The sequence below is a fragment of the Prionailurus viverrinus genome, chromosome E3 (genome assembly GCF_022837055.1).
Source record: "Prionailurus viverrinus isolate Anna chromosome E3, UM_Priviv_1.0, whole genome shotgun sequence".
NCBI classification, from domain to species: domain Eukaryota; kingdom Metazoa; phylum Chordata; class Mammalia; order Carnivora; family Felidae; genus Prionailurus; species Prionailurus viverrinus.
This window is the reverse complement of record NC_062576.1, coordinates 9,720,881-9,746,798: the sequence shown is the minus strand read 5'-3', so window position 1 is coordinate 9,746,798 and position 25,918 is coordinate 9,720,881. Positions and strand designations below refer to the sequence as shown.

Here is a 25,918-nt window from a genome sequence, read left to right as displayed (position 1 = left end):
TCTTACAGGTGCTTAATACATGTTAATTTTTGCAATCAGTATTTGTTTAGGAAAAAAAATAAATAGATGAGGAAAACAAAATGATGGCAGTGGGGGGACCCAGGATTAAGGATGGTGTGTGTGACTGCTAGAGGCTCTTTAAGTTTGTCCAGAGTTCCCTGATGTCTAGAGAAAGGGGGGGGGAAGACAAATCGGGAATGGGGAGTGACTACTGATGGGTAGAATACTTCTTTTGGGGGTGATGGAAATGCTTGTGAATTAAGCAACAGTGGTGACTGCACAGTGGGTGAATATTCTGAAAACCACTGAGTTGCATACTTTGAAACGATGCATTTTATGATATGTGAATTAGATCTCCATTTTTTTTTTTTTTTTTTTTTTTTTGGGACAGAGAGAGACAGAGCATGAACGGGGGAGGGGCAGAGAGAGAGGGAGACACAGAATCGGAAACAGGCTCCAGGCTCCGAGCCATCAGCCCAGAGCCCGACGCGGGGCTCGAACTCCCGGACCGCGAGATCGTGACCTGGCTGAAGTCGGACGCTTAACTGACTGCGCCACCCAGGCGCCCCAGATCTCCATTTTTTAAAGTATATTTATTTATTTTGAGAGAGAGAGAGAGAGAGGGAGAGATAGAAGCCCAGGCAGGCTCTGTGATGTAAGTGCAGAGCCCAGCGCAGGGCTCGAACCCACGAACTGCAAGATCATGACCTGAGCTGAAATCAAGAGTCGGATGCTTAACCAGCCGAGCCACCTAGGCGCCCCGAGAGCTCCATTTTAAAATTAAGAGGCCATGAGTCCTTGAGTAGCTGGACTCCCTCTGGCTCTGCCACTGGCAGCCCGTGCCCTCTAGCAGGTTCCGTACACCTGCGGCACACACATTCACTGCTCGCTGTGTATTTCTGTGCTTCCCCACGTTTCTTAGCCCCCTTGAGAGCCGGTGATGTGTGTCACTTCCAGCCGGCAGCATTTAAGAGCTGGGGCTGACCCCTCGCACAGTCTTCTCCCCACCATAGCAACATGGAATTTATATGGCGAGGTCGTGGAGTCACAGGGAAAAAGCTGCTTGAACTACTGAGTCCCCTTATGGAGACCAAGAACCTAGTGGTCACCTAGCTTGCTTCCACTAGACATTGCATAATGTTAGGCGTTAAGCCGCCTGGGGGTATGTCAGTGTCAGGGGAGGACACCTTTTCCTCGTAGGGTGGCCTGGAGAAATGTCCTCATTTCCCTCGTCCAGGTGCGCTGTGTGATGTGGTGCACATCTTCTCTAGCAGGAAGCCGCTGCAGATGCAGTGAAGCAGTGGCATTCATAACCCAGGTGTGTCCCCGCAGCTTGCTGTGGCCAAGTACGCGGCAGCTCTCCTGGAAGCATCTGTCAGAGGAGCATGAAACCGTCAGCCTCAGGAGCCTCTCATGCAACCTGGTACCCCAAGTGACAGCACGGCCCCAAAGGACTTTGTTTTCCTAGTCTCTAGGAGAACGTGGTTCTTGTCTGTGGGTAGCATAGCAAGGGTTGTAACAAGCAGTGACAGAGAAGGTCTCAGGCCCTTCACTGTCCCTCTGGATTGCTGGCTGTGGGACCGCCAGTAATTTGCTCGGCCCTTGGGTCTTTGAATCTGTGTCTGTAAAATGGGTGAAACAGGTTTATCATAAGAATTTAAAGGAAGAGCTCTTATGAAGTGCCTGACCTTGTGTTTGGCACATAGTAGCTGTTGAGTCAGTGTGAGTTCCCATTGCCTGCCTCCTGCTTAGTGCGCGGGCCCTGCACTTGGCACTCAGTAGGACTCCACGGGCCTTTCTCTCTCCTGCAATTCTGACGATTTGTTTTTTGAGACCCAAGGGCGCCAACCCTTGTCTCTTGGGGTTCATGAGGAATCCAGGTCATCAGACATTGATTCAGCACTTGGCTGGAGGACTACAGAGATGAATAAGCCATAATTCTTGACCCTAAGTTGTTCATGACCAGGTAGGAGACGTAGATGTGGAAGTAAGGAACTCTCTTACAAGGTGCGGCTTCATGGCGTCACTGAGCATGGGTAGGAAGGAGGGCAGATTTTATGGAGGAAGTGGCGCTTGAGTTCATCCTTGAAGACACAGCTTTGATAGCCGCAGACAGAAAGGGAAGAACATTCTTAGTAGGGAGAACAGTGAAGCAAAAAGAGGCAGCAAACAGTGTGTAAGATGTTGGGAAGCTGATGGGAAGACCTTGGAATAAGGATGCCACTGGATTATTTCTTTTACACTTTTTATTTCCCACCAATTTTGGACTTATCAAAAAGTTACAAAAACAGTACAAAACAAGATTCCTTTTATTTCTCACCCACCTTCCCCTGACGCTAACATCTTATGAAATTATAATACAGTTACCGAGAATAAGAAATTAACATTGGTACAATATCATTAACTATTAACGGAAGGCTGGCAAACTTTTCCTGAAAGTTCGGGGCCAGAAAGGAAATACTTTAGGCTTTGTGGGTTGTAAGGTCTCCATCACAACTCCCCGACTCTGGTGTTTTAGCAAGCTGTAGTAGGTCATCTGGGTATGAATGAGCATGACTGTGTTCGAATGACTTCTTTTTTTTTTTAATTAATTTATTTTTATGTCTTTTATTTTTTTTTTAATTTACATCCAAATTAGCATACAGTGCAACAGTGATTTCAGGAGTAGATTCCTTAGTGTCCCTTCCCCATTTAGCCCATCCCCCCTCCCACAACCCCTCCAGTAACCCTCAGTTTGTTCTCCATATTTATGAGTCTCTTCTGTTTTGTCCCCCTCCCTGTTTTTATATTATTTTTGTTTCCCTTCCCTTATGTTCATCTGTTTTGCCTCTTAAAGTCCTCATATGAGTGAAGTCATATGATTTTTGTCTTTCTGACTAATTTCACTTAGCATAATACCCTCCAGTTTCATCCACGTAGTTGCAAATGGCAAGATTTCATTCTTTTTGATCCCCGAGTAATACTCCATTGTATATATAGACCACATCTTCTTTATCCATTCATCCATCGATGGGCATTTGGGCTCTTTCCATACTTTGGCTATTGTTGATAGTGCTGCTATAAACATGGGGGTGCCTGTGTCCCGAAACAGCACACCTGTATCCTGTGGATAAATGCCTAGTAGTGCAATTGTTAGGTCATAGGGTAGTTCTATTTTTAGTTTTTTGAGGAACCTCCATGCTGTTTTCCAGCGTGGCTGCACCAGCTTGCATTCCCACCAACAATGCAAAAGAGACCCTCTTTCTCCACATCCTCGCCAACATCTGTTGTTGCCTGAGTTGTTCATGTTAGCCATTCTGACAAGTGTGAGGTGGTATCTCGTTGTGGTTTTGATTTGTATTTCCCTGATGATGAGTGATGTGGAGCATTTTTTCATGTGTCGGTTGGGCATCTGGATGTCTTCTTTGCAGAAGTGTCTACTCATGTCTTTTGCCCATTTCTTCACTGAATTATGTGTTTTTTGGGTGTTGAGTTTGAGAAGTTCTTTATAGATTTTGGATACTAACCCTTTATCTGATATGTTATTTGCAAATATCTTCTCCCATTCTGTCGGTTGCCTTTTAGTTTTGCTGATTGTTTCCTTTGCTGTGCAGAAGCTTTTTATTTTGATAAGGTCTCAGTAGTTCATTTTGCTTTTGTTTCCCTTGCCTCCAGAGACGTGTTGAGTAAGAAGTTGCTGTGGCCAAGATCAAAGAGGGTTTTGCCTGCTTTCTCCTTAAGGATTTTGATGGCTTCCTGTCTTACATTGAGGTCTTTCATCCATTTTGAGTTTATTTTTGTGTCTGGTGTAAGAAAGTGGTCCAGGTTCATTCTTCTGCATGTCGCTGTCTAGTTTTCCCAGCACCACTTGCTGAAGAAACTGTCTTTCTTCCATTGGATGTTCTTTCCTGCTTTGTCAAAGATGAGTTGGCCATCTGTTTGTGGGTCCATTTCTGGGTTCTCTATTCTGTTCCATTGATCTGAGTGTCTGTTCTTGTGCCATGAAACCTGATTTTCAAAAGGAGTCAGCCAGTGGGGCCAGTGCTTGACCATGATTTGCCAGCCCCGGACTACACAACATCCCTTATTTGAAATCGATCAGTTTTTCCACCAAAGTCCTCCCTCTGTTCTAGGATCCTGTCTGACATCCTGCCTGGCACTTAGTTGTCATGTCTCCTTCACCCCTTCCCATCTGGGACAGTCCCTTCACCTGTCCTAACCTCACTATTTTGAGAGAGTACCAGTCCATTATCTTCTAGAACACACCCCACTTTAGGTTTGACCAGTGGTTTCTCACGCTTGGAGGGAGGGAGGCAAGAATACCACAAAGGTGGTGTGTGCCCTTCTGAGTACACTGTTGAAAGGGGTTCGTTACCAGTGATCTGTGCCTTGATCTCCTGGTTGGGTTTGTGTCTGCAGGGCTTCTCCTCCGTAAAGTTGCTGCTTTACCCTTTGTAGTTAATGAGTATCTGGGGAGTGGTAACTTTGAGACTGTGCAAATCCTGCTTCTCCAGGGACTTTTGCCCACTAATTTTAGCACATGCAGTGGTAGGTCTTATCTGCAGTAGTACTTACTGTGGATCTGATGCTGATTTTCTGTTTCCCTCTTCCCTCCTACATTTATTAGTTGGAATTCTGTGAGGAGGAGCTTTGTCCGTTTATTTATTTGTTTGACTATTCGATTATTTATATCAGGATAGACTCATGGATATTTATTTATTCTACTGTTAAAAACCCAGTACTCCTCTAGCTGTTAACAATCCAAAGAAGAAATTGAGAAAACAACTCCATTTACAACAGCATCAAAAAGAATAAACTACTTAGAGATGCATTTAAACAAGGAGGTGGAAGGGTTTTCCCCTGGAAACTACAGAATGTTGCTGGAAGAAAATGAAGACAGTGGGAAGACATTTTGTGTTCACAGACTGGAAGTCTTCATATTGTTAACGTAGCATCACCCCCAAAACAGCACACGGGTTCAGTGCGGTCCATCAAAATCCCAGTGGCTTTTTACGCAGAAATGGAAAAGCTGATCCTAAAATTCCTGTGGCATTGCAGAGAACTTCAAATAGCCAAACCGTCTTGAAAATGAAGAACAAAGTGGGAGGATTCCTACCTCCTGATTTTAAAACTCCCCACAAAGCTATAGTCATTAAGGCAGTGTGGTGCCATTATAAGGACAGACCTATAGGTCAATGGAATAGAATTGAAATCTAGAACTTAATTCATGTGTATGTGGTCAGTGGATTTTTGACAAGGGTACCAAGGCCATTCCATAGGGGGAAAGTCTTTCCAACAAATGGTGCCGGGACAACTGGATATCCATGTGCAGAAGGAATAAAGCTGGACCCCTTACCTTACTTTACACCATATACAAAAACCAACTCATGGTGGATCAAAGACCTACACACATGTCCAAGATAAAACTGTAAAACGCCCAGGAAAAAACATAGAGGTAAATCTTTTTTTTTTTTTTTAAATTTTTAATGTTTGTTTATTTTTGAGAGAGAGAGAGAGAGAGAGAGACGGAACATGAGTGGGGGAGGGGCAGAGAGAGAGAGGGAGACACAGAACTCGAAGCAGGCCCCAGGCTCTGAGCTGCCAGCGCAGAGCCTGATACGGGGCTCGAACCCATGAACCGTGAGATCATGACCTGAGCCGAAGTCCGATGCTTAACCGACTGAGCCACCCAGGCACCCCATAGAGGTAAATCTTAGCAACCTTGGACTTGGCAGTAGTTTCTTAGGATGTCAGGATCATAAGCAACAAAAGAAAAAGCACATAAATTGGGCTGTTATGAACTGAGTGTTTCTGTGCCCCTAATCGGCATATGTTGAAATCGTCATCCCTAATGTGATGGCATTAGGTGGGGCTTTGGGGAGGGAATGAGTTCATGAGGGTGGAACCGTAGTGAATGGGATTAGTGCCCTTCTAAGAAGTGACAGGAGGGCTTGTTTCCTCTTCGCCTTATGAGGCTGCAAGAAAGCAGCTGTCAACCAACCGGACAGCAGGCTCTCACCAGACACTGGATCTGCTGATGCCTTGATCTGGACTTCCCAGTCTCCAGAACTGTGAAAAATAAAGGTTTCTTGTTTAACTGCCTCCTCTAGGATATTTGTTACAGCGGCTTGAGCTAAGACATGGACTTCATAAAAAGTAAAAACTTTGGCGCGTCAATGCTATCAAGAAAGTGAAAAGACAACTCACATAATGGGGAGAAGTATTTGCAGATTCTGTATCTGATAAAGGTCAAGTATCTAGCATATGTAAAGAACACTCATAACTCAACAACAACGTGAAAACAACCCAATTGAAAAATGAGCAAAGGACCTGAATATTCTTCCCAAGAAGATACACAGATGACCACAAGCACATGAAAAGATTCTCAACATCATTCGTCGTTAGGGAAATGCAGATCTAAAGCGCCAGGAGCTACCACCTCACGCTCCACCAGCATGGCTGTTAACAACGAAAACAGAACCAGCAAATCACTGATGTTGGTGGGAACATAGAGAAATCGAACCCCTCGTATGCTGCTGATGGGAACGTAAAGTGGTGCGTTCGTTGTGGAAAACAGTCTGGCCGTTCCTCAGGGCGTGAAGCATAGCATTACCACATGACCCAGCAATTCCACTTGTACTTATATACCCTGAGAATTGAGAACAGGCACTCAAACTGTACTTGGACATGAATATAGCAGCATTATTTACGATAGCCAAAAAGCGAAAACAGCTCAGATTCTATCACCTAGTGAATGTATAAGTAAAGTGTAGTAGATCCATATGATGGAATATTATGCGGCCATAAACAGGAATGAGTGGCTGACACCTGCTACAACATGAATGAACCTTGAACACATTCAGCCAAGTGAAAGAAGCCAGTCACAAAGGACTGCTGAATGTGTGGTTCCCTTTATGCGAGATGTTCGAGATGTTCATAATAAGCAAATTGACAGAGACGGAATGTAGAGGAGAGGTTGCCAGGGGCTGGGCAATGGGGATTGATTGCTTCCTGGACACAGTGTTTCCTTTGGGGTGATGAAAACCTTCCATAACTAGATTAAGGTGATGGTTGCACAATATTTTGCATGTACTTAATTCCACTGTACTGCAAATTTAAGATGGCAAATTTTACATGTATTTTGCCACAATAAAAAAAAATAACCTTAGAGATGAATTTACACCTCCCTGATCCAATAATATTATTTATTTGGGTGCTTAAATTGTTCTAGCTTTAGCCGTTTGGGACCTCCTTTGGGAGGTCTTCTGGTTCTTTCGATAGCCTCATGTTTTCTTGAGCTTTTCCTTAATTTCTGGCACTATGTTGATGTTCCATGCTTGTTTTTTTGTTTTCCATGCTCCAGCCCTGGAACCAGCTTTTTCTTTAAAAAAAAAAAAAAAAAAAAAAAAAAATTTTTTTTTTTAACATTTATTCATTTTTTTGAGAGGCAGAAAGAGACAGTATGAGTGGGGAAAGGACAGAGAGAGAGGGAGACACAGAATCCGAAGCAGGCTCCAGGCTCTGAGCTGCCAGCACAGAGCCTGACGCGGGGCTCAAACTCATGAACAGTGATATCATGACCTGAGCCGAAGTTGGACGCTTAACCGACTGAGCCACCCAGGCGCCCCAGAACCAGCTCTTTCTTTAAGGAGCCCTGGTTCTTTTTATTGGAGAATGGTCTTTAGAAACCAAGATGTGGGTGCTTGGTGACACTGCTGATTTTCACTCTGTTTTGCCCCAAAGAATAGGAATGGGAGGGCCAGTAACCCAACGTTCTTTGAGCGTCTGCCATGTGCCCTGTGCAGTTTCCCCCCTGTGACTCGTCCATAGCCCTGGTAGAGTTCTCCATGGTGATGACTCTCCATTTTAGAAAAAGTGGCCGAGGGAGTTGAGATTTGTCCAGCGTCCTGGAACTATTTGGTGGCAGAAGCAATTTTGAACTGGCTTTTATTTTTTTCTAAAGCTGCGACACCCCCGCTCCCCCCACTTGCCCTTCAGACCCTTCTGGACACTCTTCCCCCGATCTTTCTCATTTTGTGCCTCCTTCGTCAGGAAGCCCTCCCTAGCCACTTCGGCTCACACCAGCCTCACCCAACTGTGAACTGGCACTGGCCTCCTGTACCATTCATTTTGGCAAGGAAGTCACTGCCACTTGTCTCTTTTCAGCAGAAGGGCAGAGAACATTCCCTGACTTAGTTTGTCTTCCCTTGTCCAGCTGGCATGGTGTTGAGCACTTGACGGATGTGAAAGAGCCACTGTCTAGTATGAGTGTAGTGTTTCACCTCAAGGCAGTCTTACCTTTGACCGTCGCCCTCAGTGTTTCTGTGACACTTCACAGAATGCTTTCACATGCATCATTTGTACCAAAGCCAGACAAGGATTGATAGTCCATCTCATTGGCTAAACCTCGACGAGGAGAAGTGATTTGCTAAGATTATGGTAAAGCCAATACCCAAATGTGATTTTTTGAACTCGACCCTTTTCACTATGACCCTCTGTCTGCTTTGCTACTAATACTATTTTATAATCCAGTGGACTAGAGAGAAATCAAGGAAAAAAACTGGGGCTGTTTGCCCCAGTCATATTTTAGTTGAAGCTCAAATACTACTTTTGAAAAATATTTTTTAGTGTTTTCATTTATTTTTGAAGGAGAGAGAGAGAGAGCATGAGCAGGGGAGGAGCAGAGAGAGGGAGACACAGAATCTGAAGCAGGCTCCAGACTCTAAGCTGTCAGCACAGAGCCGGATGTGGGGCTCAAACTCACGAACTGTGAGATCGTGACCTGAGCCGAAGTCGGACGCTTAACCGACTGAGCCACCCAGGTGCTCCTCAAATACTACTTTGGAAAGTATTTGATTTCCTTTGCTGTGCCTAAAATCTAGGGGAATTCCAGGGTCAATAGATGACATAGAAGTAAGTAGTTACTCCCTTTCCTTAGCGGCTACTGGAATGGGGGCATTTGAAAATTTAATATAGTACTATCGCTGTGGAGGAATATGTAAAAGGTAGGTATGTTTTTGTTTTCTTCTGTGTTCCTGCTGAAATGGTCTGAACAAGTAGAGGCTACCTTTCATGCCAGAAAACACGTGAAGTGGGCTAAAGGTGCCATCACTTTTCCATTCTGGCTAGTGGGAATTCACAGAGACTGAGGTTTGCAAAAGACTAGCCTCGTCTACTGATGGTAGACACAGGCTTGGCAGGATTTCAGAATCCTAACCTATGAGGCCAGATCCTGTTTCTCTAAACTCTTAAGGAAATACAGGAGCTTCTAGAAGTCACCCAGACTGGCTTCCAGGGGGTAGAGCTGACGTATTCCACCATTTATCTGCAAGTATTCTCATAGTTTGAGGCACAGAAGCAAACAGCAGAGGTTCTTTTCTTCACTATTTGCCTTGCACACACCTTGGTCTTGTATGATTCCACCAACAGCCCCTGTGAGGTAGGTAGTAACAGCCCCATTTTATAAAGGAAGAAACTGAGGCTCAGAGAGGTTTTGAGATTCGTGTGTGTGTGATGTTGTCATGACGTAAGGAGTTTAAACATACCTGTTTCCAGGCATAAGTAGTGTAAATGATTATTGAAATGTGCTTCCCCAGGACCCGGCTTCTTCCTTTCCATGTCACCCACTGCCCTGCCTTGACAGTCTCCCACCGGGAAGGGCTCAGGGGACAGAGGAGCAGCAGGTAATGAGTGCCTCACAGCAAGTGGAGGGCTAAGCGGTGGAACTTGTGTGTCCCCGAGCTGTGACCCTTGGGTTGGTGTGTGGTCATGACCCTGGGCCAGCACCTCCCCACACACACCTTTCCCACTTTATACCAGAGGGGTCTTATTTCCTGGGAATGATTTCCATCATTGAGAAGGCCCGTCTGGTCTGCACATCCATGTTCCCGGTCTCCTCTCTCTTTTTGCCCTTCTGGGGCACACGTGCCATGGCCTCCCTTCTGGGGCACACGTGTCATGGCCTCCCTGGAGTGCTTACTGATTCTTGGATTTCGGGTTTGGTTTTCACTTGCTTTCCTCCCGGGCTTCTGTGAGCATGGTGCTTTGTAAAGTCGTTCCCTTCGCTCCAGGTCAGCAGGCGTCCTGCAGAGGGAAAGCTGCAGAGAAATGTTGTAAATTACTCTTTGGAAAATAATTTGTCGGTAAGTCTCCTGACTTACCTTAAAAATATTTATTCCTTTTGGGGCGCCTGGCTGGCTCAATCAGTAGAGTATGTGACTCTTGATCTCGGGGTTGTGAATTTGAGCCGCACGTTGGGTGTAGAGATTACTTAAAAGAAATAAAAATATTTATTCCTTTTGACTCAGAAATATTTCTAAGACATACTCAGAAATTCCATTCACAGGAAGTAATCAGAGGCACATGCAGATTCATCCTGAAAAGCTATCACTCATCATGATTATCACGGCATTGTTTGTAATAGTGAAAATATCCAGCAAGTGACTCTTACGTTCATAGGCTAGAATAACATTTGAGAATTTATAATGTTCACAATTTAATACATTAAAAAAAAGTGGGACCAAATTATATATGGTATAAAACCAATAATGATAAAAACGAATTTATAATATACACATAAACAAATTGGTGAACCGGGGGCGCCCGGCTGTCTCAGTCAGTGGAGCATGGGACTCTGGATCTCGGGGGTTGAATGTTCGAGCCCTCTGTGGGGTGTAGAGATTACTTAAGAATAAAATCTTAAAAAAAAAAAAAGAATAAAATCTTAAAAAAAAAAAAAGCCTGTTTGAACAAGAACAACTAGTACATGTGTGGGTTGCATTCTTTAACTTCATGTGTTTAAATTTAGCATATTTTTTTCAATGGTCATATATATTAAAAATTTTTTTTTAATGTTTACTTTTGAGAGAGAGAGAGAGAGAGAGAGAGAGAGAGAGATAGAGCACAAGCGTGGGGGAGGGCCAGACAGAGGGGGAGACACAGAATCCGAAGCAGGCTCCAGGCTCTGAACTGTCCGCACAGAGCCCAAAGCGGGTCTCGAACTCACAAGCTGTGAGATCATGACCTGAGCTGAAGTCAGATGCTTAACCGACTGAGTCACCCAGGTGCCCCAATCATATATACTTTTAACTTGTTTTATTTTGAAATAGTTTTATTTATAGGAAAGTTGCAAAAATAGTGAATTCTTGATTACTTTTTACTCAGTTTCCCCCAAATATTAACCATGTTTGCTTTATCATTCTCTCTTTCTCCCCACATATATATGTATATTTTTTAAACATTTTTTCCCCTGATGTACTTGAGAATAAGTTACAGATAGGGTGCTCATTTATCCATAAGTAATTCAGTGTTTATTTTCTAAAATTCAAGGATTTTTTTTTTTACATAACCATAGTTTTTCTGAATGTGGAGTTTATTCATATTTTGCCATTCACCTCTCTTATAGCAAAGGAAACTAGTTTCTTTTTCTTTTCCTGGCCCAAGATTGCATTTGACTGTAACCACTCTTCTATGCCCTAAAGCAGTTCATTATTTCCTTATAATATTTGCCCTTGACATTTTCCAAAAAGGCCATACTTTGTAGTATGTCCCTCAGGGTGGATCTGACAATGATAAGATTCAGATTATATATTTTCGGCAGAGTATCACAGAAATGGCATTGTGTCCTTTAGAGCACCGTGAAAGGTGGTGGGCAGTGTCACTTTGTCCCAGTATTGGAGCCATTACTTTTTTTTATTTTTATTTTTTAATGTTTATTTATTTTTGAGAGAGAGACAGATAGTGTGTGAGGGAGGGGCAGAGAGAGAGGGAAACACAGAATCTGAAGCAGGCTCCAGGCTCTGAGCTGTCAGCACAGAGCCCAGTGCAGGGCTTGAACTCACAAGTCGTGAGATCATGACCTGAGCCAAAGGCAGACACTTAACCAACTGAGCCATCCAGGCACCCCTGGAGCCATTACCTTGGATCACTTGGTTACGGTGGTATCAGCCAGGCTGTCCTCCTTCTCATCAAACTTTGACTTGCAAGTTATTTATATCAGTATTGACTTGTGTCCTGTTCTTTTGTCCAATGGGTTCTAATCTGTCGCTCTGGTATTTATTTAGGTGTTCAAATTGTCCCAGATTTGGCCAGCGGGAACCCTTTCCGGGACCCTACGTCCTTTTGACGCATCCCCCTCATTCTTTAAGCCCTTCATTACTTTTCTGCACTGCAAGGTGACCCAGGCCCAGTCATTATTTTCCTGTCCCAGTTCTGGAGTCGGCCATTTCTGCAGGGAGCCCTGGTTCCTTCTGATGGGGAACACTGTTTAGAAACCAGGATCTGGGGGGGCTAGATGGGTCCTTGGTCCTGGGGTATCCTCACTCGGCCCTCTCCGCAGACAAAACTAAGAAATACACCCCGCACACACACATTTCCATGCACACACACACCCTCCAATTCCAGTGCAACAATGCAGCTGGCATCCCGTTTCTGTCTGCATTCGTAGCTCCCTTCTACAGCAGTAAGAAACCCAGCTGCCGTGTATTTATTTTTAATTTCCGATGTAACGTGTGAATGTCACGAATGCCAGCCATCTCATTAAAGCGGACAGACAGGGATACCTGGACACCTGTCTTAGTCTCTTGAGCATCCGCCTCTTGGTTTCAGCTCAGGTCGTGATCCCAGGGTCATGGGATCGAGCCCCACATCTGGCTCTATGTGGAGCACAGAGCCTGCTTAGGATTCTCTCTCCTGTCCCTCCCCCACCATTTGCACAGGTGTGCACACTCTCTCTCTCTCTCAAAAAAAAAAAAAAAAGACAAAGCAAAGAGCTCTTTAGACACTTACCTCTCTGGTCATAGTGTAGACATTCCCTAGAGGAAATCCCTCTGGATCATTTTTCTGGAGAAATACATAATTTTTCTATTTCATTAGTGGTTTCACGAGAGGAATATAACTTCATGTTCAGTAGGTTTTGGCCGTCTTCCAGTGAGAGGCCTATAGCTCTCCCTGCTTAGAGCCCCCGTTGTGTGGCTTGGACACCTGAGCGTCCAGCTTGGGGTTCTTCGAAGCAGTGCTGCAGTGAGCATGCTGTCAGTCCTAGCGAGAGGCGTAGCTCGCGAAAGGGCTCCCTAGACCCAGAAGCCTGGGCGTTTTTGTTTTTTTTTTTTCCCATGAGAAAACAGTTTTCAAATATTCTTCTGGCCCAGTAAGTAACGCACACTCATTATTTAAAATGCAAACAAATAATACGTTAAAAAGGAAGTGAGAAAAAAATTAAAACCTCATCCCTGAGGCACTGTTTTTGGGGCGATCCTCTGACGTGTCACTTTATGTGTACATGTACATGCTTTTCCATCACTGAGACCAAGCACACGTGCCTTTGTATTGTGGACATACACTCGCGCTGCGGTGTGACTCACACGCGGTCAAGGGCACAGACCGTGAGTGCGCCACTCGCGGGAGTTTTACACGGACAGACTCCCTGCTGCTGCCACCCCAGAGCAAGGTAGTGCGCATAGCCCAGTGTGCCAGGAGCGTCCCTGGTGTCTCCCGCTCGTGACTCGGGCCCCAGAGGTAACCACGAGTCTGATGCCTGTCCCTGTAGATTACTTCTGTCTATTTCTTGAAGTTCATCCATAAGCGGTTGGTGCTCTTCCATATTTGACTTCTCTTGTTCAGCATCGTGTCTGTGAGATTCAGCCCTGTTCCCGTGGGTGGGGGTAGTGCGCTACTTTTTCATAGCTGCAGGGATCGATACTTTCTGTTGTTGCTCTCTTCTTCAGGACTGCTAACAGTAACATCTTGAGTCTGTGCAGACCGAGGTGGGTGGGTAAAGACGCAGTGTAGACATGAGGATGGCGTCCCTGGGAAGGCAGAAGCCCCACAGGGGCTCCTCATTAAAGCGGAAAGCCCCACTCTGTGTGAAGCCCCAGTGTTCTTGGGACTGGTGTCTTAATCCAGAGAATCAGTACGTCCACCTTCCTTTTTCAGAGCTCTCTTCTCAGCCTCCCTGTTTTTCTTCTTCTTTTCTGAGTCCTTGGGCTGTGCTGTGGGATCTCCCATCACTGTGTCATCATCTGCCTTTGCTTTCCATGGCTCTTGTTGACTATGAACTAGAACTGTGTGTGTCTGTGTGTCTCAAAGGGTTCCGTGAAAGAGATCCAGGAACCCATATTTCAGTATTAACTCAGGTCAGAGACTTGGGCTTTGCCCCTCTGGCCTTAATCACCAACCTCAACCAGTCCAGGTTAATGAGCATACACTTGGCTGGTCTATTCCCAGGCTCCGGGGATGGCAGGCACTCTCTCTGTCATTGAGTTACCCAGCCTTCTGTTGACACATCTCTTATGATGGGGGCCCTGCTTCACAGCTGCTCATTCTCCCTTCGGACTCCTTTATTAGAAAGTTCTCCTTGAACAGCGTGTAAATCTCTGTCCCCCATTACCAGGGCTCACTTCTGCCCTCAGGAGACCTCTCCCTCCTCTGTTCTCTGATTACCCAAAGAGCAGATGGTCCTGCTGCCTCTGAATCCTCTTTACGGTAAACCTTCCTGTACTGTTTCTCATGTGGCATGTTTTGAGGACCGCTCCATCCTGGGACTCTTTTTTTTTTTTAATTATTTTTAACATTTATTTGTTTTTTTTTTGGTTTTTTTTTGTTTTTTTTTTTTTAATTTTTTTTTCAATGTTTATTTATTTTGGGACAGAGAGAGACAGAGCATGAACGGGGGAGGGGCAGAGAGAGAGGGAGACACAGAATCGGAAGCAGGCTCCAGGCTCTGAGCCATCAGCCCAGAGCCCGACGCGGGGCTCGAACTCACGGACCGCGAGATCGTGACCTGGCTGAAGTCGGATGCTTAACCGACTGCGCCACCCAGGCGCCCCAACATTTATTTGTTTTGAGAGAGATAGAGAACAAGCAAGGAAGGGGCAGAGAGAATCCCAAGCAGGCTGTCAGCACAAAGCCTGATGCGGGGCTTGAACTCACAAACACTGAAATCATGACCTGAGCCTAAATCAAGGGTTGGACCCCTACCTGACTGAGCCACCCGGGTGCCCCAGGGGACTTCCCAGCCCAGGGACTCTTTCTGATTGTGTTTCAATTTGTCTTTGATGCTAAATGTGGAGCCCTTCTGTAACTCTCCCTCTCTTTTTTTTTTTTTTAAAGAAATTTTTTTTAACGTTTATTCATTTTAGAGAGAGACAGAGCCTGAGCAGGGGAGGGGCAGAGAGCGAGGGAGACACAGAATCTGACGCAGGCTCCAGGCTCTGAGCTGCAAGCACAGAGCCTGACACGGGGCTCAAACCCCCAAACCATGAGATCATGACCTGAGCTGAAACCAAGAGTCAGATGCTTAACCAGCTGAGCCACCCAGGTACCCCTTATTATTTTTTTTATTATAGAGAAAGAGCTCAAGAGCAAGGATGAGCAGTGGAGGGGCAGAGGGAGGGAGGGGAGAGAAAGAGAAAATATCTTAAGCAGGCTCCACACTCATTGCAGAGCTGATGCGGGGCTTGATCTCACGACCCTGGGATCATGACCTGAGCAAAAATCAAGAGGCGGACGCTAAACCGACTGAGCCACCCAGGGCCCCCCGGTCCCACTTCCGTCAAGCATAGGAGAGTACCATGGTCCGTGCTGAGGCCTCCTGCGTGGATGTGCCATGTGAACCATAACCTGCCCTGCAGGGAGGGTTCTGTTGTTGGGGCTTCTCAAAAGCCGGTCGCTCCTATTCCTGCTGATGCTCTAGAGGCAGAGCAGACTTCAGAACTGGTCTGCCCAGTGAGTAAACTAAGGCATGTCCTCCAGCTTCCTGTGTTTCTCGTTTCCTCATTTGTATTAAGAATTAATTGAGGGAAAGGTCTAGGGAGCAGGATGAACTGGTATGACCTTATATGAGAAAAGCCCGCACTCACAGCACTTCTGACCCCAGATGTGGGGGTGGGGGTCCCCCACAACAAGCAATTCTGTGACAGGAACTGGGTACCCTTACAGTTGAACTCAACTCTGACTCCATCTACCTGGGGCTGATGTCAGATCCCGCACGTGAAGGGCTCAGTCCCACAGGGCTGCTCCCCCCGACTTCAGATGCCAATTGCAAATCCAGGTTGTCACCTGTGCGTATGACTAATCAGCAGTAAAAGGGGGGGGGGGTCCTACAACCTCTCCTCAAGTTCAGTTTACTTGCTAGAGCAGTTCACGCCACGCAGGGAAACACTTACATTTATTAAAGGACATGATAAAGGATACCGGTGAACAACAAGGTGAAGAGATACGCAGGGTGGGGTCTGGGAGGGGCCCCAAGTACAGGAGTTGGGGGGCATCACCCGTGCTGGTATGTGGACACCCTCTGAACCCTGTACTATTGGGATCTTGGTTGCTCCCGCTTCCTCGGGTGGCATGCTCAGTCATTAACTCCCTCTCTGGAGAAGGGGACAGGCAGGGCTGAAAGTTCCAAGCTGCCAGTTATGCCTTGTCTCTCTGGTGACCATCTCCCCTCCAGGAGCCCACCCAGAGTCTCATTAGAACAAGAGATGCTCTTTGTGCTTTTTATTGCTTAGGAAATTACAAGGGTTTTAGGACCTCTGTCCCAGGAACTGGAGGCAGAGACTGATATATATATTTTCTAGTATCTCACAGAGCTCCTGTGAAGTATGTTGTGCCCATCAGTTGCCCTGTGCTAACTTTTAAAACATTTTCTTTCTTTCTTTCTTTTTTAATGTTTATTTTTGAGAGGGCATGAGTGGAGGAGGGGCAGAGAGAGAGGGAAACACAGAATCCGAAGCAGGCTCCAGACTCTGAGCTGTCAGCACAGAGCCCGATGCGGGGCTCGAACTCACAGACCGAGAGATCACAGATCCCTGAGTCAAAGTCGGATGCTCAACGGACTGAGCCACTCAGGCGCCCCACCCTGCGCTAACTTTTAATGGTGTTACTAGGTATCCCCACCAAATGCCCTGGAGTATTTGCCAAGAGTGTAGGAGAGTGTGGGTTCACCCCACTTGGAGTTCAGGCCAGGTGGCCGTGGCCCCAGAGGGAGTGGTAGGAGCAAGCCCGTGTGGTCCTCTATGGCAGCTACCGTCCCAGTGGTCTGCTCCTCTAGGCTTTGTCAGCTCAATTTGTGCTGAGTGATGCTGGCTGTCTTGTTTCCTTCTTGCCAAGTCATGCTCTGACACATCCAGTTCTCCTGGCTTCCTTCCTCTTTTACATCATTGCATCAGATACAGGCCCAGTCATGTGTCTCCAGATCACACCCACAAGTCCCATTTTGTGGTGGTGGTGGGGGGGGGGGGAGGTCATCAGCGTGCTGTGGAATGTTGGCCTGAGCACGTTCCAGATCAGGATGCCTTGGTCAAGGCCTCGTGATTGTACTGACATGGTGGGTGGAGGCACCATTGTCCAGGTTCCCACCAATGGCATAGGTGTTAATCATGCCACACCCCTGCCCGGTTGTCCCTGGCTGCCCAGGGCCCAAAGACCCCAGACACATATAGAGGGCTCCTGGCCCCTTTGCACACTGGTCTCGGCCTATTTCCAAAAGCTTGTCTCTTTCTGACCACCTGTGCACCCACACATACAAACACGTCCCATCGTAGCACACTTGAGTCGCTCCAGATTCTGTAGCTACTGCTCTTTTACGGTTCGAGCCTTGGTATGCACTTCCCTTGTCTAAACCCTCTCATCTTCCTTATCCGGCTGCTGGGCCTGGGTCATTTTTTCATGATGTTAGTCCCTGGGTGTCCCTTCTTTGATTGTCTCAGATGATCTTACCTTCACCTTCCTCAGAGCTCAATTTATTCCCCCATGGCGTTGTACCGGCCGGGACATGCTTATGAATGACAGCAATGAGTTGGCGCCTTCCATCCCCCAACCCTCATGGTGGCAGAGAAGACCCGATGAAAGAGAGCGTATAAATAAGACTCAGAGTGTAACAACGCTATTCCCAGAATGCCCAGGACACAATTACAAATCACTCCCCGTACTGAACACTAGGAAAATTTCAACTTGAATGAGAAAAAAACAGTCAACAGTGATCAAAGTGACATCGATGTTGGAATCCTACAAGATACAAAGGAGAGCCAGACAATCATCTTAGAACTGGAAAATACCATGGCGAAAGCTCCATGGATGGCGCCATAGTAGAATGGTGAAGACAGGGGAACTTGAAGGTAGAGTGCTTGATGGAATTATCTAGTCAGCGGGGAGCAACGGAGAGACATGAGGCGGAAAAAAGTGAACGGAGCCTCAGGGACTTGGAGGACCCGCCACAAAACACGTTTACGTCATTGTCATCTTGGCAGTAGAGAAAGGGGGGTGGGGAGCTGGAAAGATAGTCAAAGAAATAATGGCTGCAAGTCCTCAAACCTACAGATTCAAGAAACCAAGTGAACCCTAAAAACGGTGACTCCAGAGAAATCCACAGCGGCCGTGTCTCGGTTTGCAGGGTCAACTTGGTGGGCAAGTTGCTAGAGAGGAATCTGCTGCTTTCTTGAGCCCTGCTTTTTAGAGGCCGCCTTGGGGAGGGCCCTTCCCCTGAGCACCCCCCCCCCCCCCCATCTCTGGAGGATAAGCTGTTAGACGGGAGCAGGCTTGGCTCCCTTGAGGGTTTTTCCTCACCTTTTTTTTTTTTTAAGACTTTTTTTTTTTAAGTTTATTTATTTGAGAGAGAGAGAGAACACAAGTGGAGGAGAGGCAGAGAGAGGAGAGAGAATCCCAAGCAGGCTCCACAGTGTTGGTGCAGAACCCGATACAGGGCTAGAACTCTTGAGATCGTGAGATCATGACCTGAGCCAAAGTCGGACGTGTAACCACCTGAGCCACCCAGGAGCCCCGGTCTCCCCTCATCTTGAAACCACTACTCATTGGCAGAGATTTGTGAACTTGAGCAGATGCTATTCCCACCGCAGCTGAGGGTGGACGCCATAAGGTGCTGGTGACTGCCGCTGGGTGATGTGCACGCCTGAGGGACAAGCTAAATCGCTTGCTCAGGCTTCTTCCCTCCTCGTTGCTGCTTTAGGAGACCGGCTCACCCCGGTATCGGTGCCGGGTTGCTCAATCAGTCTTGTTTACTGACCAGAAATTGCATACAGTAAACGCAAAGCCATAAGTACTTCCTTGAGGATGATTTTACACTGCGGTGTTGTGAAGAGTCAGATGGAGAAAGGGCCCTTCTGCCTTGTTTGCCTTTTCAGACGTGCCAGGGCGAGTCACCCTTGGCCTGCGGCATCACCTGTTGAAATTCAGGAGGAATGGTTTCTCTCGTATCTGTCTGCCTACCTACGTGTGTCCTTTTCTGTATGTAATTGTCTTCTTTTTTTTTAACGTTTATTTATTTTTGAGAGAGAGAGAGAGACAGACAGTGTAACTGGAGTTGAAGCAGAGAGAGAGGGAGACACAGAATCCGTAGCAGGCTCCAGGCTCCGAGCTGCCAGCACAGAGCCTGACGGCGGGCCTCGAACTCCAGAGCCGCAAGACCATGACCTGAGCCGAAGTCGGACGCCCAACCGACCGAGCCACCCAGGCGCCCCATGTAATGTTCTTTTCTAATAAAAACAAAAGCTCTATGTACAGACCTAATTTGTAGTAAAAGATCAGATCTGATGTGCCCTTTTTTCCGTGCCTAATTTTCCACAGGAGAACATTCAAGCCGCAGCCCTGTGGCCGAGAGCCTGCTCCGGTTAAGAAGTTGCTCTGTTTTCTCATGTACATTTTCCTTTTTGGTTTTGTTTTTTTTTGTTTCTGCTGCGGACAAGTGTTGCCTTTGACCCCAAGAGCTCTGCACTTCCCAGCATTCCTCCTCTTCACTAAATGTGGGAAGAAGAAACGGCCTACGGATTAGAGACTGTTCCAGGGCAGACAGAGTGCACAGGGCTCCCAGAGTCTCCTTGGAGGGTCTCTGACGGACTGTCCTGCAGTCAGTCACCCTGCCATACTTGAAGTGGGGAACATTCTTGTAAAACAGGACATCCAAGATTTTCTCATCACAATCTTTCAGCCATCAGAGGAGAGTGGTTTTATACCAGACCGTGCGGAGGTGGCTCAGGGCACACTCCCAGAGGCACCTAATCTACCAGCGCGGTGCAAGTGACATCTGTCAAACTCTGCGTGAAGTATACCAGCTTGGGTTGCTAGTTTTGAACATTAGCTCACGCTGCCTTTCTTTGGCCGACTTGTGTCTTTGCCAGGCTGGGTTTTCAGGGGCTGTTTGGACCTGACTGCTTCATAAACAAAGTAGCCACGGGCCTGGGGAGACCATGGAAATTTTACTAAGCTACCAGGGGCTCCGTGAGCAGAGAAAGTTTGGGAACCTCTGTCCTAGCAGATCACCACTTGGGCACACCGCCAGCACCAGATGCCTTTTAAATCTGCTTGTTCTGTATTATCGGTTCATGCAAATTTTATATTTCACGTGTCATAATATATTCACTGACACCTTCCACCCATTCCACGGGTAGTTATTCTGCATTAGATTGTGTGCCAGGCACTGTGCCAGGAAAGTATGACCCTGGCACGGTGCTTGGGAGTGACAGTCGAGCTGAGACTGTCAGGAAGCAACTGGAGGAAAAGCGTCTCAGGCACGTGTAAAGGCACTGGGGCAGGGGTGCAGAGACTTAGGCTGGGGATATAGGTGGGTGTCTTGTGTGTGTGCTTCAGTGTGAAAACAGTGACTCGGTGTGAAAATAATGGTTTAGCAGCTGTTCATGGCTTCAGCCCCAGTCACACTGCTGCCGTCCTCGTATGGGAAGCGTAGGGGTAAAGGGCTTTCCTCTCAGCGTGGCTTCCTTCTTGCCAGTCTGCCAGTCCTTCCTTTCCACTCTGTGCCAGATACAGAGGTACTTCCAATACTGTTCCTCGTCCGGGAGCTCACAGCAGAGCAGGGGAAAGGCTCGTGTCTCTCAGATCATCCTGCCTACGTGGGTCCTGAACACAGCCCTCCCCTGGGAAGCTGGGGCCCCTTTCTTGGTTTCAGCAGTCCTTGGGAGCCTTCACTTCCCCAGAGTAGAAGGAGGCCTCGGATAAAATGATCATGATCTCCGGGTCTTTTCTACTGCTCCTCCGCCGCTCTTGTCTGAAGTTTTACACCTTGCAGTCAAAGCTGCTCTCAGTGCTTCTGAGACCCCAGAGTGCTGGCCTTGTCCCCCGTCCCGGTCAGGCCTCAGGGCCTGAGCCCCACCCTGGCTTGCTGCAGGGAGTCAGCATCCCGGTGGGCAGTGCCTGGTCATCCCCCTGGGGTACAAGGATGTATGGGGTTCCTCCTCTGAAATGAGGGGAGTGGCCCGGATGCCAAAGGAGGCAGTATGGTCAGGTATCAGAGCCAGAGGGAAGGAAAGTGAACGTAGCCTCACAAACTGCGGTAATGATGTGTTATCTGTGTGATGCTTTGCAGATTATAAAGCCACCCGGTAATCTGTATGTCAGGCTGTGAACAAAATGAAGTCCTGCTCTTGTGGGCTGACGCTGCAGTCAGTGGAAGGAACGTATAATATAATGCCAGGTAGTGATCGGTGCTGAGGGGGAGTATGGGGAGGGAGAACGACCAGAAACTATACTGAGGCAGAGTCTCTCTGAGATGGTGACATCTGAGCAGAGATCTGAACGAAGTGAGGGAGAGAACCCTACAGATAACTAGAGGAATGGAGTCCAGGCAGAAGCATTAATGTGTGCAAAGGCCCTGAGGCAGGAGCAGACCTGGAGGCTTGAGCGGTAGCAGGGAGGCCAGTGTGACTGGTGAGGAGAGGTGAGAGCGGTAAGAAAGGTGGAGGGGGCAGAGCTTTTAGATTTTGTGCTCAGTAGGACATGAAGCCATTTGAGGATTTGGGTTAGGGAGGTGACATGATCTGGCTTACTTTTTAAAAGGCTCTCTCTGGCTTCTGCATGGAGCAGGCCCCTTAGAGGTCTGTGGCAGTGGCCTGGGCAGCTGGAACCAAATGTGGGACTGTGAATCCACTGCCCTCCGGCACACCATCCCTGCGGGAGCCCCCTGCAGAATGAGCTTTCTAGATGGCGTGGGCAGCTCACATAGGTGTCAGGAAACGATCATTGGTCATTTTCCTTCATGGCCAGGAGTCTCCCCGCAGTAAGGGGGGCTGGGTGACCCGAGTCAGGGGGAGAAAGGGCCATGGGACAGGGAGCTGACGTTTGCTGTTCCGTGAGCCGGTGGGGGACAGAGGGGGGCTTTCCTGTGTCAGCCGGGCTCCGAGGGTCTGCACGGCATGACCCTGTGGGATGGATCCTCTCCCTCCATGGTTCTGTGAGACCTTGGCAGACAGAAGACTTGTGGGTGTGCCAGACCACGCTGGCAGTGTTGGCCAGGAGGACGTGCAGAACGAACATTGTAAATCTTCAACGTGCGTTGAGTTCATCCTTGAATATGAAATATATCAAATATGATTATCGCAGGAACTGAGTCATTAGAAAAGCACCTCAGATGAACGAGAAAGCAGACAGCTGAGCCCAAGAGTCTGCTCTGAGTGGCCCGTGCCCAACAGGCCCCAGAAGGGCAGAGCTGGTGCCGGGGCCCTCGGATGCCAGAGCGGCTGCGGGGGGCCAACCCTGGAGTTGTTTCCCAGCGGCCGGGACAGCGAGCGGAAGGCAGATGTGAGGCAATCTCGCGTGCCTGAGCTGCCGAGATGTGACGAAGGCTTTCCCCGCTGACGCTGGGAAGCCTGGTAGTGGTGAGAGCTGCCCACTTGGTTAACAGCGGCAATTGCAAAATCGAGTGACGAGGTTGCAGAGGTGAGCTCAGCCTCGATAAGTGGCAGAAGCGTCCTGCCGGGCTTTCAGGTTCCCCACGTTGCCCTTTGTGGACTCGGACCTGCCTCTCTGCCGGGTTTCAGTGGTGGCAGGACCAGGGGGGCATCTTTCCAGGGAACGAATGAGGTTGGTGTGCTGAGGGTCCCCGGGACCACTGTCAGGCTCCATGATTCGCCAGGACTCGCAGAGCTCAGAAAAGCTCTCTCACCCCCTGTTGCAGTTTATTATGGCAGAAGCATATTATGGCACAGACAGAAACCAGCAAAGGAGAAGGCTCCATAGGCCGAGTCCGGCAGAAACCAGGCACGAGCTTCCAGTTGGCCTTGCCCGCTGGAGTCAGCAGCCAGGGCTTAACACTCCCAGCAACGACGCGTGGCGACACGTATAAAGCGTTACCAACCAGGGGGGCTCACCGGCCGCCTTCATGTGTGGGGTTTGTATGGGAGTCAGCCTAGCAGGCGTGGAGCGCCGCATCGCTAACCTCATCTACCCTGTCTCCCGCATCCCGGACGTCAAACCCAGACAATGCGGTCCAGAACCCCAGCCCTTCATCCTGAATGACATGGTTAACGTGAACCATCTGAGCCTGGCCCAGCGTCTCAGTAAACCATCTGTAAGGCCCACGCTCATCAGGCGGCATCTTCCCAGGGCTCAGAAGTGATTTCCCAGCAGCCGTCCAAGGGCCAGCCCTGGAGGCCTTTGGAATGTGCAGGGTTTAGGGCCACCCACCCAGGCCTGTCACACAGCTGGGGAAAAGATTTGCCTCGAAATGGTCCCCGTTCTCATGTGGAACCAAGCCCATGTGGGGCTGGAGGAGGCTCGGTGTCCCTGGGAGCCTGTGGCTTCTGTTCTCTGTTTGCAGGGACCCCAGTCCCAGCTCCATCTGTAGGATGTCCTTGGGCTCCACAGGGCCATTTAATATTTTAGTTTCCACCCAAAGCTGCAGCTGTGTCTTGGAGGGGCCAGCAGCTCCTGCCCCGGTGCCTTGCCTGCTGCTGTAGCCCTTGGGGCCCTGAGACCCAGGCTGAAGCTTTGAGGGGTGGGGGTGCGCCCCCGTGGGCCTCAGGCAGACCCCACTTCTCCCTGCTCATACGTGTCCCTTTCTCTCCCTGCAGATTCCTCTCGCCATGGGGGATTCCAACGTGGATGCCAGCGCCACAGTGTCTGAGACGGTGGCTGAAGAAGTGTCTCTTTTCAGCATGACGGACATGATTCTGTTTTCACTCATCGTGGGCCTCCTGACCTACTGGTTCCTCTTCAGAAAGAAAAAAGACGAAGTCCCCGAGTTCACCAGAATTCAGCCAGTGTAAGTGACTGTGCTCCAGATCCCTCTCTGCGTTCCAGAGCCCGTCCATCAGTCCCAGCGGTGCCCTGTCCTCAGACCTCGGTCAGGAGAGAGCCAGGCGACAGAGGTGCAGGTGGCCTTGCCGCATTTGGGGCTCAGTCGGGGCCATCGCCTTATCGGTGGCCTGTGCCTCAGAGCTACCTTAGCCTAACCCCTCGTGTTTCCACAGCACATTAGGGTTTACGAGGTTCTTTTACGTCTGTCCGCTTGTTCGAATCTCTCGTTGGCACCTCACAGGGACCAGAGTACAAGGTGCCATTTCACAGGTAGATAAGCTGAGGTTCAGGGGCACTACAAGTACTGCCCGAGGTCCTTAGCACAGGGCAGAGCTGCAGCCGGCACCCGGTTCATGTTTGACCCCAGGCCCGTGATCTTTCTGTCTGTGACAGTTTTGTGAACAGATGGGTCGTAGCGGAGCTATTGGCAAAGGACCACGTCGGGAGGCGCAGCTCTCTGTCTTTCCGTCCAGTTGCATCACTGACACGGACAGGGTTGCAGTTTGGTGCTGATGCATCTTTACCACCTAACGTTTGCCAATTTCCCTTTTCAAATGAAGAGAGCAGCCTCAAGCTTAGAGCTTTGGGGGCGACAGCAGAGGAGGAGAACTGGTTTTCTCTTCTCCTCGAGACCGCACTGAATAGTTCTGTGACCAGATGTATGGGGAGTTCTTGCACACCTTGGGATGCCTCCAGGTGTGAAACCGTCTGCCTGGAGTTAGCCTCGGGTCCTCCGGGTGGGGGGCCCGGTCCCACAAGACTGCCCCCAGCTTCAGACACGAGTCTCAAGTCCCAGCATCACCTGTACTTATCAGCTAGAAACCAGAGCTAGAAACCAGCCTCCTCAGGTTTGATTCATTGGCTGCTGTGGCTTACAGAGCTCAGGAAAGCAGTTTCCTTATTACAAGGTTACCAGTTTATTTTAAAGGATAGAAGACAGTAATAGCCAGGGGCGCCTAGGTGGCTCAGTTGGTTAAGCGTCCAACTCCGGCTCAGGCCGTGGTCTCACGGTTCATGGGTTCAAGCTGCACGTCGGGCTTTATGGTGACATCTGCCCCTCCTCCAACTCCTCCTCTGTCTCTCTCTCTCAAAAATAAACATTAAAAAAAGAAAGAAAGAAGTCCTTAACAGCCAGATGGAAGAGATGCAGAGGGCAAGGTATGGGGAAAGCTGCGGAGTTTTATACCCTCGGTGGGGGTGCCACCCTCCCAGCACCTCCAAGGAAGTGTTCAGCAGCCTGACACTTGAAGTTCTCCAAACCCTGTGCTCTTGGGTTTTAATGTAGGTGTAGGTGCGACTGATTAAATCATCTGCCGCTGGGGGTTCATTCACCCACCAGTTCCCCCCTCCCCGGAGGTCAGCAGCAGGCCTGGAAATTCACACCCTCTGACCACATGGTTGGTTCCCCCTGGCAACCAGCCCCATCCTTCAGGGCTTTCCAGAAATTGCTTTATTCACATAAACTCCAGAGTGGCTGAAAGGGGCTGGTTATGAGGAAAGGAAGACACCTTTATTGTTTTTATCACTTCGGAAATGCCAAGGGTTTTAGGAGCTTTGCCAGAAACAGTACAAAACCCAAATTCGTATTTATTATAAGTCACGATATCACACACAGTCTCCGGCTTGAGTTTACTAATGGCACTGTTTGTTTTTTAATTTTTTTTTTTTCCTAAGTTTATTTTGAGAGAAAGAGTGTAAGCAGGGGAGGGACAGAGAGAAAAGGAGAGAATCCCAAGCAGCCTCCTCACTGTCAGCACAGAGCCTGACATGGGGTTCGATCTCATAAACCTGAGCCAAAACCAAGAGTCGGACCCTTAACCAACTAAGCTGCCCAGGTGCCCCCATATTCTTTTTACTTTACTGATGTTTTTCAACCTTCCAGAAAGCTTCCTTGTAAGAAGTT

General features: G+C 48.3%; 1 protein-coding gene across 6 annotated transcripts in view; it reads left to right on the top strand.

Moving 5' to 3' along the window:
* The window catches only part of LOC125154020 (NADPH--cytochrome P450 reductase), a 63,513-nt gene that overhangs the window by 9,828 nt on the left and 27,767 nt on the right, over positions 1 to 25,918 (top strand). For 2 of the 6 annotated variants that reach the window (XM_047837651.1, XM_047837656.1), the window contains exon 2: positions 23,790 to 23,980. In XM_047837651.1, coding sequence (XP_047693607.1) covers positions 23,802 to 23,980 — 179 coding nt within the window. In that variant the 5' untranslated portion in view covers positions 23,790 to 23,801. Of the gene's footprint in view, positions 1 to 935; positions 947 to 11,715; positions 11,719 to 15,272; positions 15,296 to 15,513; positions 15,518 to 19,272; positions 19,282 to 19,994; positions 19,999 to 21,622; positions 21,625 to 22,634; positions 22,657 to 23,789; positions 23,981 to 25,918 lie in introns of those variants that run through there. The other 4 variants (XM_047837653.1, XM_047837654.1, XM_047837655.1 and 1 more) reach the window with 4 other exon arrangements.